Here is a 15,200-nt window from a genome sequence, read left to right on the forward strand (position 1 = left end):
TCAACAATGGAGATGAGGTTCATGGTAAAAAAATCACAATGTTGAGAGAAATAGAGAGTTTTAGTCCAAGGGTAATTAAGTGAACATAAATTTTGGTTAGTTTTATAAGAATTAAAAAAACTAGGTTACATTTAAATACAGGGTAAATTACATTTTACCCATCAGGTTTGAGGTCGATTGCAACCTCGTGCATCTTTAAAACATTTCAATTTCATACATTTATTTATTATTTTATTTCAATTTCATACAATTGTTAAAAAAATTGTTAAGTTAACCGTTAAATGATTACGTGGCAAATATGAAGTCCCCGTTTGTGCTAATGTGGCTGCTAAATTTGTGTCACGTGGCTAAACACTTAATAAAAAATTTAAAATATTAAAATAATTAATTAAAGAAAAGTATAAAAAAAAAAAAAAAAAACACAGAAAACCCTCCCCACCCGAGCACCCCGTTCTCCCATCCCCCATCACCTCCCCCTTGCCCACCCAAGCCACCCCTTCTCCCGTCACCAACCCCGTCCCCCAAACCTTCACCTCCTCCTCAACTCGAACCTATACCTTGGTCTGGCGAAAAGACCAATTCAACTAACCCACGTTGGCAGGGTGGAATTATCTCCATCTTTCATCAAAAGACGTAAATAAACAGGGATAACCTTTAGCAAGGCTCCTCAACTTTGAAGGGCAGTTTAGGAGGAACAAGGCGACCTATAACTCGTGGGCGTGGTTATATTTTTCCAAAAAGAAACCAAAAAAAAATTATTTCTTTTTGATAAGCAACAAACAGTGTTATTTCTAAATTGGACGATTTGGGAACACATGGAATACTCATACAGGAGTTTTACCTGCAAACCATGGAATCACGCGGTAAAACAGAGAAGAATACAACGCAGATAAATCTAAATAATTAATCTTTTCAACGTTTGACACCACCACTTTTAAGCAGGCTTGAAGAAAGTGGTAAAATTGATCAGCACTGCCTCCGATAGTCTGATTGGAGTGAGCTCCCGACGTGCTTATTTTGGATGCTCCGAATAACCGAATTCCGGGAAACAACCATGATAACGAACTATGCTACCGATACATGCAGTCATGAGAAAGATGTCTCTATCTTGTCATGGAGGTTTACCACCAAGTCATGTGCATCGTCGAGGAGCTTCCATATATCAAGTTGCCCGGACATGCTGTTGCACTCCCGGATAATCTCATCCATGCTGCTATACTTTTCGATTATCAGTTTCCTCTTCTGCAATACGGAAGCTGCGATTGCAAAAAGTAACAAATCGTCTGTTGGTGGGGCTCGTTGCCTTATCCTGCTCCACGCAGATTTTCCGATCCCTGCCCTAATGGCTGCTTGATCCGCCCACATTACCTCCCATAGGCATACTGTCTGTTCGAATGTCAACTCTCTCCTAAATAGCACAACCACCATCCGATAAACAAAAAAGCAATCCTCCGCCTGGAGCTTCTCCAAGTGCCTGTATAGGTGGGAGTCCTTACATTTGATAATCTTAGAAACGATACTCAACTGCTTTCGGATCCCTACCTCATCAAGCCTAAAATTATGTCGAGCCTTCTTCATGAAACCGACAAAACACCAGAAAGCCTCATGATCCTCTGTTATTACAGCAGCTATAGGAGAAAGCAGGTCACTCATACCCTGGCAGTAACCAATTTCGGGATCATAGAGTGCATATGCTTCAAGAATAGCAACTAGTCTAGCAGCATGGAAAATTCTGCAAGGCTCCAAGTGACTGTAATCTTTCAACCCAACAGCCTCAGCAGAACGTGATGCCCTATCGTGTGACACTTCAGCTTGAGATGGGGAGTGCGGAATCCAATCCGAATTAGTTCGTATTGCGTCAAGGCGTATGATCCGCTGCCATGTGGCAAAATCCTCTCTGTTTAGTTTTGATTGGACTTCCGTCCTCAAGGGAGAAGATTCATCCTTGGAAGTCACATCAGGATCATTTTCTTCCCTCCCTTCACATGAGGGGAAAGCCTGAATCACCTCAGGTTCTTCAGAGGAGTCCGAGTCAAATGAGTCAGAGTCTTTGGCATCCGCATTTGTGTTTTCTCTTGAACCATCATCATCTCCATCCAACAACGTACTAGAAGGGTCATCTGAGTATTCAGCATCTGGTATCTTATCTTCACTAGAAAGGGATTCCCTGGCGCTAACCACATCCTCAGAGCTGGGAGAATCTGTATCATGGGTGAATCTACAACCATCCCCATTCAACTTAGAGCTATCATTTTCACGCTTTGTGAGTCGGCGGCACTGTCTGCGGAGTTTCTCATATTCCTTTCTGCAACAAAATATTCAAACAATGTACCATAAATTTAGCAAGGCCAATGGATAAGAAACAGAGAATTACTAAACTGGATAGAATTTATTCAACTTATGCAACATAAAGCTACAAAAGAAACTATATGGACTTGGCATTAGTACCTTTTCTGAGATCTTACTACATCTCTTTCTTCTTTTGAACTGTTTAATTCATAGCTGTTGAGACAGAGAAATCCAGTCAACATATGTACGAATGGTTTCATCACTTCCCGAAAACAACATTTTAATGTATATGCAGAACAGGAATCAGTATAGTGGTCAGATTTTATTTCAAAAACTCATGCCATCAACTCAGAAGGAATCGCATTACACTTCTTATGTGGAGGAAAAAAAAAAAAATACTTTCTTGAAACTTTAACTCCACATTGACTACACAACGAAGTGTTCGAAAGCACAAAATGTCAGGTCTAAGCCTAAAATGAGCTGCTCCTAACCCAGAACCAGACCTAAATAAAAGCTCATGTATCTAGCAGTCATTATGTTTGATTTGGACCTAATGAGACATCTAGAAGCAATAATCTAGACGAATAGGAGGGAAAGAGCATAAAATCCTCTGCTAGGAACGATACACCAAAACACCTGATGGTGAAGCCAAAATATCACATAGCGAGGTCTATCTCAGAGATGCAAGGTATTAATGCAGCAATATTTTAGTTAAAAACTTAAAAGAGGTGTTGGACATGCTTACACTCCAAGGAGGAATGGCCAAACTTCTGCCCTAATACTTGGATCAACACCCTGCATTCAAAAAAATTTAAGATGAATAACGTCAATGATGGAAGCATGAAATGAATACATAAAAAAATTAGACGTTAGACCATTCTGAACACAAAAAGTATAATACGAATATGACGGCGACTCACCCCACTGCGAACTTTCTTCACCAACTTAACTCCACCATCTCGAAGCTTTCCATCAGGCGTAAAGAAAAGCCTCCAATGCTGAGGTGAAAGGGCATGTTTTCTTTTCCTGCGGGACCAAGGCGACTTAAGACGAACCCTGAAAATAAAACAATACGCGCAATTAGTAATGGTAAGATTAAGGAAGCATCAGCTGTATGAAAAATATTAATGCCTAAATGAACGAAAATGTTAGGCCAATAAAAACATCCTAAAAGTTGAACCCTTCATATAAAAGAAACAGTCTTGCCATAAGTGAGCAGAATAATGGATCATTTCAAAAGTCTGGATAATCTACGGACGCTGCCTCGAAGGGCCAAGTCTAAGCAAATCAACTTGCTAGCGAAAATTCTCAACAGGGATTAAAATGCCGATTAATGCAATAGCTTTGCAGCTTAAACAATTGACTTTGAATATCCAAAACATTTCAATCCATCTATCTGTTGAGAAGATTAGTAAAACCTAATTCGTTATGACTTATTAAACCACTGCATTGTTGCTCAGTTGCAGCTTAAAATACAAACTTCAAACACTTATCATATTAAAACATAAAAATCCTAATTTGACTGGACCCATGAGACAAAAACAACACAAATCTTCTAGAAGCAAATCGATACGCAAATGAAACCACCAATGTGGCTTGCCCAACACATCGAACCCACAATTTTTTAAGCAACTGAAAGAGTATCAATTTCCAAGGAGGACCAAAATGCGAATGAAGAAGGTGACCCGAAAGAACGAATTGACGAGAAAACGCCATTAAAGCAGTGGAACTGAGCTAAAATTGGTACTAAAAACATGAACTTGAAGCTCCCCGAGATCGGGATCTAAGAGCGGAAACTAAAAAGAAAAGCTTTGGTGAAAGAGAGAGAGAGAGACTCACCGATCAGAGGATGAACAATGAGCTGGTGAAGAAGATGACACGACTAACAGAACCGAACGCAAATAAATCCACGAAGACGACGACGAAGACGAAGAAGGAGATGAATTCGAACTCGAAGGCGACGACGAAGTGTGAGTTCGTCGTAGAGCTCTCATCTATCAGTGAATTTTTGTCCTAGGGTTTGCGTTTTTCAGAAATTCCAGAGCTTTTTTGAGAAATTTCAGAGCCTTTTTTTTTTATTTCTTTACCTAGTGGCAGTGCAGAACACGGCCACGACCACCGCGAGCCCAGCCAAGGCCGTGACGCCGACGGTCACGTACGACGGCGCCGCCGACCATAACCCGCCTCCGCCGGAGATGAAGGCGTTTCCGGAGCCGGAGGCGATCATGTGAGTAAGGGTCGTAAATGACAGAAATGCCCTTGTGATCTGCTGCAGCTGCTGCTTCTTGTGGGAGAGCAAGGACAGGGGGAGGTTGGGATGAATTGGGGATTTTAAATTTAATAATTTTACCCCCAACTGAAAAACTGCAAGTGTGGATGAATGAATGGATGAATGAAATATTGAATTGGGAAAGGCAACTGCTTTGGTTTGGATTTTTGCTTTGTTTTACTTTGGAAGTCTTTTTCTCTCTCTCTCTCTCTCTCTCTCTCTAGAGTGTGAGTCTATCTCTCTCTAGAGTCTAGAGAGTAGGAGAGTAGACACCATTTTTATAAGGAGTGAGAAAGAGAGTTAAGTGGAAGAGTTGAGAAAAAACAAAGTGTGTGAAAATCCTAACCACAATCCCTAATTTTTTTATGAGAAATGCCAATCGCCTCGTTCAAAAATATGATTTTTCGTAAATTCGCTCTGATGTATATTTTGATATAATATTTTATAATATTGACATGAAAAATAACATTGAACTGTGAATTAATAGAAAAAGTATGAATAATCTCAATTTAAATAAGTCTCCTAGCATTTCTCATTTTTCATTAGCTTACAAATTCTAGGTCAAGCATTTCCTTTTGTTTTTTTTTCTGAGGGTAGGTCAAGCGTTTCCTAATTTGTGTTCAACATTAGGTATTGTATACTAATCAAGCATTTCTATTTGTTAATTGTATTAGGTCTCTTGTCACTTTATTATATTTAGGGATTATATGACTAATTAACCTAATCATGTGAGATGGAGAATTAGGCAATTGGATGCATGATATGATATTACTCCTTTGTTAATTAAGAGGAAATGATTTATGCGTCTCGGTTATCTTCTTTTATACTTGTCTATTTTCTCATTCTCATTTGACTTATTTAATTTAATAACTAAATGATATGAGTACATTAAGAATATCATTTCTTGTATTAATTGTTTGTTTGGACTACTTCTTTAATGATTATAAGGGTTTTCATGACCAGTAAAAACACTTGTAACTGCGTTATGTACAAATGTTTCTAATTTATAAAAGCATTTTTAGTAGAAGCACTTTGATTTTTTTTATGAATTTTAGCGTGTTTCTAATAAAAACACCTATAACAAAAATGCTTATGAGAGAATTATCAAGAAGAAAATATGTTTTGTAAGTACACTACCATAACCTCCACTGTATCAGCATGACCACCACAACTTGTACCTCCGACGCCATCATATTATGCATCGCCATAACCCTACCACCATGGTCATCACCACCTCCACCGTCCCACCATTGCGGCCATCACCATTGCCACCATTACCATCATCTCACACAACTATCGCCGCCACCACCACCACAACCACATTCTCCATTTCATTACCCTGACCATAGCCACCACCACCACCTCCATCATCCCTACCTCTCAACCACCATTTTCAAAACCATCCCTCATAACCATTGTTCACACAATCATCCTCTACCACCATCATAGCCGTCGTCGTCAGCACCACCACCATTGCCCTATACCCTACTACTGCCACCACATATATCCCACCACTACTAACACCTTTATTCTCACCACTACTACCACTACTCCAACTACCATTTCTACCAATACCACTCTTGTCTCAACCACACTATCCTTACTACCAATGCCACCATTACTACCAAACATAAAATTTATATACGTATATACTTTTTTTTTTTTACATTAAGTACCATACGCATTTTCAATGTTTTCATTTTCTAAAATCATTCTCAAACTAAACTACTAAACATATTCTCAAATCATAAAAAATATAAAATCCTATTTGTCTTTTTCATTTTACGAAACAATTTTTTAAAATCGTTTTATGAAACGTTACCAGACCGACCTTAAAAATCTTTCCCTCTTCGGATGAAAGAAAATTGAAAACCAGAGCTTTTATGTAGAGTCACAATCAAGAGAAGCAAAATATTTTTTTTGGGTCAAATTTTAGGGATCTGTGAAGTTTGGTAGGTTTATAACCACAGCCGCATGCCTGATTTTAGTTGGGGGAAAATATCTTCTTCAGATCTCTTTAATCAAGGTTACCGGATCAAGTAATCTAAATATTTGAAATTTCATCAAATGGTCAAAAATTATTATAGTTTTTAAGAAATCAAAACAGATGTCTCGTTAGATAAAATTTCAAAAATCTAAATCAATTAATCCAATAATTTTGGTGAAAGATATCCAGAAATGATCTATTTTCCTCTTCGGATGAAAGAAAATTGAAAACCAGAGCTTTTATGTAGAGTCACAATCAAGAGAAGCAAAAAAAAAATTTTGGTCAAATTTTAGGGATCTGTGAAGTTTGGTAGGTTTATAACCACAGCCGCATGCTTGATTTTTGTTAGGGGAAGATATTCTTTTCTTCTTTTTCATCAAGATCATCGAATTAAGTAATTTAGATATTTAAAATTTCATCAAATGATAAAAAAAATATTATAGTTTTTAAGGAATTAAAATAAAAACGAACCGTTAAATAAAATTTCAAAAATCCAATCATTTGATTCGGTAACTTTGATGAAAGAAATCCGAAGATGATTTATTTCCTTTAGGTGGCAAGTTCACCAACTCCACTGTTATTTCTCATTGAGTGCTTGCTTCTTACCTTCTCCTCCTCCATAATTATACTAATACAACTACTCCCTTTAATTACTTGACCTCCTCAGCAATCAGCATGCTTAACTTATTATAACCGCCCCCATTCTAAAACAAATAATTAATTAATTAACTAACTTCGTGAGATGTTAATAATGTTATCATACTTCAGAGTATTGAAAATTCTACCATTTAAAGTTTTTATATCCAATCAAATGATTGTCAAAGAAAATTAAATATACGTTGAATTGGATCTACATACTGTAACCGGCAACATATCCTCTTCACGAGCATCGTAGAATTTTCACTAACTTCAGCACAATTGCTTTTTCAATGAACTGTTTTAGATAAACATATTAAAAAAAGGATCAAACCCAGTTTGACTAGGTCGATTACGCATGATCAATCTACTTAAATTAACGATAAAGAAATGGTGGTGTGGCACTTTACTTAATTAGTCATCATGTCATGCACACTTAGATAGAGAGTGCTCAAAATCTGCCCTATTAATTTTGTTGTTTGTGCAAACTTTGACAAATTGTTAAACCAACAAGAAAAGTGCTTATAGTCAACAAAATCGGGCAAAGTGCTTTTGACATGGTAATGATAATAAAATCTGTCCTTTTTCTTTTTCTAACCTTTGTATTATTATTGCTATTTTTCTTTTTCTTTTACCTTTTTTACCACAGTTGTTCCTTTTCTTTTTACTTTTCTGTTGTGATCATATACAGGTTGCATAAGAAGTAAAGAGAAATGTTAACCGGAGATTTTTTTCAGAAATGTGACTCTCTATCAAATTTTTATCACTTTATGTTATTAATTTAATATTTTATAATATTCATACAAAAATTAACATTAAACTGTGAGATGTAAGAAATTCATAAAGAGTTTCACGAATCTTGTAACATTTCTCGAAAAACATATGCAAAATGATGATCTTATGCAGGGGAACAGGGCCCCTTGTATGTTTACCCTTCTATCACCTATCATTATTATGAAAGAGATTGTAGACAATGATGTCGAGCCGCGAAGCGATGAAGTTTTTTTAGTTTCAATCGACGTGTCGCTTGATGAGAGAGATAATAATATAAAGAGATCTTCGAATCACAGTAAACCCTTCAAAGTGAGGCCATGGGACAACCAATTCATTCCTGCTGATGTAGAATATGCAGGTTTCATCAATCTGCTGTTCTTAAAGCATGCATCCTCCTTTAACACATTTAATTAAAGGGCGTGAGATGAACTATGATGACCCATTCTCAAAAGTTGTTTTGGCATAAACTTAATAAGCAAACCTAATGAGGTCATTACCCAATTCATTAAGCACAATGGTTCCACTATCATTCATTTTCCTCTCCACTATCACTGACCTTTTTCCTTTTTTCTTTTTGTTTAATGAAGTTTGTCCATGAGATTTGAACTCATAAACTAAATCAGCTCAAATTTTATTATCAATAACATCTTAGCACTATCATTGGTAGTCGGTATTACGTACCATTTTCAAAGAGAAAAACTTCGATAGAATAGCGTCACCAGTTAGTTGATCATGCCGCTTTCATATGGGATGCACATAATTTCATTAAAAATCGTACCTACATAGAATTACATGATATCCAAATATGGTGACTCGTTTTTCTTATAAAAATGACTGACTATCCAGCTGGTCAGACTTCGTGTCTGAAGATTTTTTTCTCCTCCTTTACAACCCTTTCAACAACTAATATACATAATCACAATGGTTTATATTTGAAATTGTGATCTTCTTGGTTTTTGGGTCAATGAACTTGTTTTGTGTTAGTAGATCCCAACCCCAAAGCCATACGTAGTGAGGTTCATTTCATTTGGCCACATTGACATGAACATGAGCAGATGATGTGCTTCTTGTTTAATAAAATATAATTATCTTCTTGGGCCAAATGCATCTCTCCGTTGCTTGAAAGATTGATTGGGAATTTGGGAGTAGATAAAGACGAAATCTTTGAGGACTTGAATGCAAAGTTTAGAAACCCAAGTCACTTTTTGGTTGGATGGAAGTGGAAAGATATAAAAGTTTACAACTTCATCGATGTTATTAATTATGTCACTTATCTAAATGAACACCATACAATGTATGTAATCGATTAAACTAAACAGATTAAGCAAGTGGATGATTGTCTGCAAGAACAAGGTCACGTGCTCAAAGTTAGTCATTGGTTTCATAATTTTTACAGATTTGCTCAAAGATAATGAAAGATTTGACGTAAAACTCAGTTCAGTGATATTTTATCATTCATACAGTCGACTCCAAATGTTATTAAGCAGGTAAATAACCCGCTAATACTTTCATTGATAAAAGATTCTTTCTTAAGGGTGTGGTTCTTGTTAATAGTCTTCATTCTTGACATGGTAATGATAATAAAGTCTTTCATTTAAGCGCGACGAGAATAAAATTTTTATTAGTTCAAAAATAAAAAACGTTATAGCTCATTTTCATGAGAGGAACTTTAATAAGATTGTTTGATTACAGGAGCTTTCACAACGAGTGAGATTAAAACAAAACGAGAGACCAAACTTATTCGACCATGCAGTCGCTTGGCGGAAGCCAAGAACACAAACCAAATGGTGTCTGAGGCAAGTTGCTTTATCGCCAACAACATGTAATAGCAAATACATCAGATGCAAGTGCAACGAATTGCAAAGCCAACGACATTCTGCTCCTACAGCTTGGAAGCCGCACCCTGGTCTAAGAACCAAGTTAACTCGTCTTCAGCCGCAAGCAACTGAACAGGCAAAGTATCAGGATGCTGGCTGTTTCCCAGTGCTCTCTGCACGGCATCAGCTTTATTATCGCCTGCCACCACCATTGCATTATATGCAGCAGAGTTGATCACTGGGAAGGTAAATGTAATCCTCTCTGGAGGCGGTTTTGGTGAGTCCTCGATGTGAGTCACCCATTTTGTCTTCTCGTTGCAACGCGGATGACCAGGGAATAGAGAAGCAAGATGTCCATCTGGACCCATACCCAGAAGTATGAGATCAAACTTCGGAAATCCAGTAACTTTTGAAGTGGCAATCACATTGCGCTGAACCAAATGTTTAAGACAGGTTTCGTAATCTTCTGCTGCTCCCTCAGCTGAAAGAGCATCATTAATGGCATAAACCTGGCCAGGGGGAATCGGTACCTGCCAAAATCCAAAATTTAGCAAGATTAAGTTGACAAATTAACGATTTTGTGCCATTGGAGGGCTTAGATTGCTTAGATCAGAATCACACATCAAATATTTACTCTACACATCGTTAAAAGTGTACATTTCTTTCTTCATCCCATGACCAACTAGTTATTAGTTTCAATTTCCTGATGTACTAACTAAAACCGAACCATGTTTTACCACAGAACATGCACAATATCATCTCCTTAAATCCAACCACTATTTGGTAACATCAACGCTTTTTTTTTCCCAACCAGAACCATCATCTCATGATCGAACCCTTACAGACAAAAGCGAGACCAATTTCCAGCTTTCATATCTTGATTTGTTAATTGATACACACTGTGACAAAGAAGCCATACCACTCACCAATATCTCAATCATATATAAACTGAATTACAAACATCAGTCTTCTGATCCTTCATTCACATACATTCTTTCTTTGTTTGGTTGACAAATTTATTACTTCTTCCTATAACCAACCACCTATTCGCTTCAATTAACTGACGTACTCACTCATTAACTCACATCATTTTTGACACAAACTATGCACAATATCGTGCCCTCAAATCCAACTACTATTCGGTAAAACATCAAGAGAAAGCATAAAAAATACTCATAAAAATTGTACCTTAGAGAGTAAAACATCAAGAGCAAGTTTATAGTTACTGTCGGGGTGATCCTTTTTCACCACTCTCTCATCCACCCAGAACACATGCCATCTTCCCCACTCCACTGTATCGTTATATGGTGCTTCCGTTAATTTCCTGTAAATCCAAACATACAAAATACTCATAAAAATACAATACAATAAAAAAGCAGTAAAGAAAACAATCAAACTTGCTATTGAACAACCAAAAATGCTTCTAAAACAGGCAAAAAAATTAATAGCGCTTATGGGGCGTGGCAGAAATGTTTACAATATAAACAGACCCAAAAGCACATACTTCTCGAGTAAGCACTTGAATTAACAAAAAATTCTGCATATTTATGAAAGAATCACGTCTAGCAGAAGTGCTTAGAACATAAGCAGGCCCAAAAGCAAATACTTTTCGAGTAAGCACGTGAATTTATAACCATTTCTACATGAATCACTCCTAGCAGAGGTGCTTACAGCCAAGCCAGACCCAAAAGCACATACTTTTTCCGGTAAGAACTTGAAATAACAAAAAATTGCGCATGTTTATGATAAAACTTCCAGCATAAGTGCTTCTAGCAGAAGCAGACCCAACAGCACATACTTTTCGAGTAAACACTTGAATTATTAAACATTTCTACATGTTTATAATAAAAGCACTTCTAGCAGAAGTGATTGATTATACCTAAGCAGACCCAAACCAATCCGAAATTATTAAAAAAAAACAAGATGCTTGAGGGGGATTGTTTCTGACCTGAGCGCGTAAATGAGAGAGCCGCCGGACAAAGCGACGGTGAAAGCTCCCCTCTCCTTCACAAACTTAGCCGACAGGTCGGCGGTGTACTTCGCCAGACGCACCGCCACTTCCTCCGCTGTCTGAAACTTCTCCACCTTCTTCTGACACTGACCCGCCATCTCTGCTGCCGCCGATGATGCCGATGATGCGGAAATTGGGTTCTTGAAATTCGAGCGAACGGGTTTAACCGAGAGGGATAGAGATCTTGGTGCCGATCGGAGTGAGATTATCGCCGGCGCGCGAGATGTACGCGATGAGGAGAGAGTCGTGCCGAGTGAGAGGGAAAGACGGGTCGGGGAGCGTACGGAGGCCATGCGCAGTGCGCACCCGGGCTTACTTTAGGTATTGGCTGCGGAAAAAACCGACCGGGCCACAAAAGTCAAACGGTGAGTGAAGTTCGGTTGCGGTGGACTGCAGTTGGAGGGAGTTGGTCAGTGACTGTTAACTGACTTGGGCGGAGAACCCAATGGACTTGTAGATATGAATTAGGCCCGTTTGATAACTATTTTTCTTTTAAATTGCGTCCATATTTTTATAATATGAACCAACTCGTGCGGTGCAAGATATTTGTAATTCAGTTGGTTATGTGTTGATTCCTTCATTTAAAACTTGATAAAAATTTTAGTTTAAAAAACACTCAATTTATTATTCACGTGGATATGAGTTAGCATCTACTTAAAAATTTAAAATTGCATTGGTAGAAAGCTCTTCAACTTTCATACAATTTATAAGCACTTATAAGGATGTCGAGTATGACACAACTTCACCTTTTCTTACTTGTCGAAGACACAACTTCATCCAAAAAGCGTTTTTTAGTTCGAAAAACATTTTCTATTAAACAGTGTCAAATACAAATACTTAAACTGTGTCAACAATACTTTCTTTAACATATAAACACATTTTGATAAACTCAAAAGCGCTTTTGGTAGCAAAAATACTTTTATCCTGAATTGTGAGGTAAACACATTTTTCCGCTCATGATCACTTTTCGCCAAATTGAAAGAAAAGCTCTTTTTGGTCGCTTAAAAGTTATGTTTGAACAAATTTTGGACAGCTAAGAGTGTTTTATGACGAAAAAAATATCACTCCTAATTACATTTGGCAGAAAAACTTATAAGCATTTTTGAGTCGTAAAAGGATAAGCGTTTTCAGTCTAAAGCAATATCAAACAAGTTTCGTAAACATGCTAAACCCGACAACCAGACTCTGTCTGCTGCAAGTTGCTTTTCTGACGCTGACGGTTAAACAACCGCAGTGGTACGAGGGAACGGAGAGCATTAGAATATATAGTTGCTTTACCACTACTGAAAAATACATCACTGAGGACCTAAAAGGTCACCAGTTCTTATTGCCACCACAGAGGACCAAAAAGGTCACGAGTTCTTACTACTAGCAAGAAAAGCAAGCAGCAAATCACAGTGATTTCTGCCTACATTATTGAACACAAACACATTAACATCGACATGTAAATAGGAAATACATTGGATGCAAGTGCAACGTATCGACATTCTGCTCCTACAGCTTGGAAGCTGCATCCTGATCTAAAAACCAAGTTACCTCGTCTTCAGCTGCAAGCAACTGAGCAGGCAAAGTATCAGGATGCTGAATATTTCCAAGTGCTTTCTGCACGGCATCAGCTGTGTCATTGCCTGTCACCACCATTGCATTGTATGCAGCAGAGTTGATCACCGGAAAAGTAAAAGTAATTCTCTGTGGAGGTGGCTTTGGGGAGTCCATAATGTGAGTCACCCATTTCGTCTTCTCGTTGCAAAGCGCATGACCAGGGAATAGAGAAGCAAGATGTCCATCTGGACCCATACCCAGAAGTATGAGATCAAACTTTGGAAATCCAGTAGCTTTTGAAGTGGCAATCACATTGCGCTGAACCAAATGTTTAAGACAGGTTTCGTAATCTTCTGCTGCTGCCTCAGCCGAAAGTGCATCATTAATGGCGTAAACCTGACCAGGGGGAATCGGTACCTGCCAAAATCCAAAATTTAGTAAGATTAAGCTGATGAATTAACGAACCTGTGCCATTAGGCCCTTGGAGGGCTTAGAATGCTTTAGATCATAGTCACGCATCAAATGTTTACTCTACACAGAGTTAAACGAGTACATTTCTTTCTTCATCTCATAACCATCATCATTGCCATATCGAACCCTAAAAACAGAAGCACGGCCCGAAATTCCCAAATTTCAGATTGTCCATTGATTACAGTGATACAAAGAGCCATATCACTCACCAACCTCATTAACATATAAATCAAATTACTATGAATCTTCACAAGGAGCAAGCAAAACAATAAGAGCAACTAAAATTAAAAATCGATCACATAAAAATCACAGCTTTGACACACAACATTGCAAAATTTAGTGCTTTGACACAGCATTCAGAAGAAAGTATAAAAAATTGTACCTTACAGAGTAAACCATCATAAGCAAGTTTATAGTTACTGTCGGGGTGATCCTTCTTCACCACTCTCTCGTCCAGCCAGAACACATGCCATTTCCCCCACTCCACCGTATCCTTATATGGCTCTTCCGCTAATTTCCTGTAAATCCAAACATACAAAATACCCACAACAATACAAGAAAAGAAAAAAGCAGTAAACAAAACAATCAAACTTGCTACTGCTCGAGTAAGTACTTGAATTAATAGCATGTTTATGATAAAAAATTTCTTCTAGCAGAAGTGCTTAGAACATAAGCAGACGCAAAAGCACTTACTTTTCGAGTAAGCACGTGAATTAATAAACATTTCTACATGTATACCATAAAATCACTCCTAGCAGAAGTGTTTACAGCAGAAGCAGACCCAAAAGCCCGTACTTTTCCAGTAAGCACTTGAATTAACAAAATTGTTTATGATAAAATCACTTCTAGCAGAAGTGCTTACAACATAAGCAGACCCACCAGCACATACTTTCTAGTAAAAATTTGAATTACTAAGCATTTCTACATGCTCATGATACATCTCTAACAGAAGTGCTTATACCTAACCAAAGAAGACCCAAACCAAACCGAAATTATTAAAAAGAAAATGCTTGAGGGGGTATGTTTCTGACCTGAGCGAGTAAATGAGAGAGCCGCCGGACAAGACGACGGTGAAAACTCCCCTCTCCTTCACAAACTTGGCCGACAGGTCGGCGGTGTACTTCGCCAGACGCACCGCCACTTCCTCCTCCGTCTGAAACTTCTCCACCTTCTTCTCACACTGGCCCGCCATCTCTGCTTACGCCGATGATGCGGAAATTGGGTTCTTGAAATTCGAGCGAACGGGTTTAATCGAGGGGATAGAGATCTTGGTGCCGATCGGATTGAGATTATTCCCGGCGCTCGAGATGTATGCGATGAAGACAGAGTTGTGCGGAGTGAGAGTGAGAGGGAAAGCCGGGTCCGCGGGAATACATGGAGGCCATAATAAGTGCGCAGCCAGGC

General features: G+C 38.1%; 3 protein-coding genes across 5 annotated transcripts; all 3 read right to left on the reverse strand.

Annotated features, from left to right (window-relative positions):
• Positions 1 to 728: 728 nt before the first annotated feature.
• LOC103943377 (rab GTPase-activating protein 22) lies at positions 729 to 4,811 on the reverse strand. Of its 3 annotated transcripts, XM_009353670.3 has the most exons (6): positions 4,377 to 4,811; positions 4,129 to 4,278; positions 3,210 to 3,345; positions 3,035 to 3,084; positions 2,449 to 2,502; positions 729 to 2,305 (listed from the first exon to the last, which is right to left on the reverse strand). In XM_009353670.3, the coding sequence occupies exons 1-6, from the start codon at positions 4,514 to 4,516 to the stop codon at positions 1,087 to 1,089; spliced, it is 1,749 nt and encodes a 582-aa protein (XP_009351945.2). In that variant the 5' UTR covers positions 4,517 to 4,811; the 3' UTR covers positions 729 to 1,086. The 3 variants fall into 3 exon arrangements, with proteins under 3 accessions (XP_009351945.2, XP_009351944.2, XP_009351943.2); XM_009353669.3 differs by lacking the exon at positions 4,129 to 4,278; XM_009353668.3 differs by having other exon boundaries at positions 4,129 to 4,519.
• A 4,737-nt stretch (positions 4,812 to 9,548) lies between these two features.
• LOC103943515 (probable 6-phosphogluconolactonase 4, chloroplastic) lies at positions 9,549 to 12,132 on the reverse strand. The gene is made up of 3 exons (XM_048571207.1): positions 11,721 to 12,132; positions 10,961 to 11,096; positions 9,549 to 10,302 (listed from the first exon to the last, which is right to left on the reverse strand). Exons 1-3 carry the CDS (start codon positions 12,074 to 12,076, stop codon positions 9,838 to 9,840), a joined length of 957 nt encoding a protein of 318 aa, XP_048427164.1. The 5' UTR covers positions 12,077 to 12,132; the 3' UTR covers positions 9,549 to 9,837.
• Positions 12,133 to 13,039: 907 nt separating this feature from the next.
• LOC103943378 (probable 6-phosphogluconolactonase 4, chloroplastic) lies at positions 13,040 to 15,184 on the reverse strand. The gene is made up of 3 exons (XM_009353671.3): positions 14,828 to 15,184; positions 14,179 to 14,314; positions 13,040 to 13,742 (listed from the first exon to the last, which is right to left on the reverse strand). The coding sequence occupies exons 1-3, from the start codon at positions 14,986 to 14,988 to the stop codon at positions 13,278 to 13,280; spliced, it is 762 nt and encodes a 253-aa protein (XP_009351946.2). The 5' UTR covers positions 14,989 to 15,184; the 3' UTR covers positions 13,040 to 13,277.
• Positions 15,185 to 15,200: the final 16 nt, after the last annotated feature.

This window comes from the organism of the source record quoted next, unplaced genomic scaffold, assembly GCF_019419815.1.
Source record: "Pyrus x bretschneideri cultivar Hongxiangsu unplaced genomic scaffold, Pyrus_bretschneideri_v1 Contig57, whole genome shotgun sequence".
Lineage (NCBI taxonomy): Eukaryota > Viridiplantae > Streptophyta > Magnoliopsida > Rosales > Rosaceae > Pyrus > Pyrus x bretschneideri.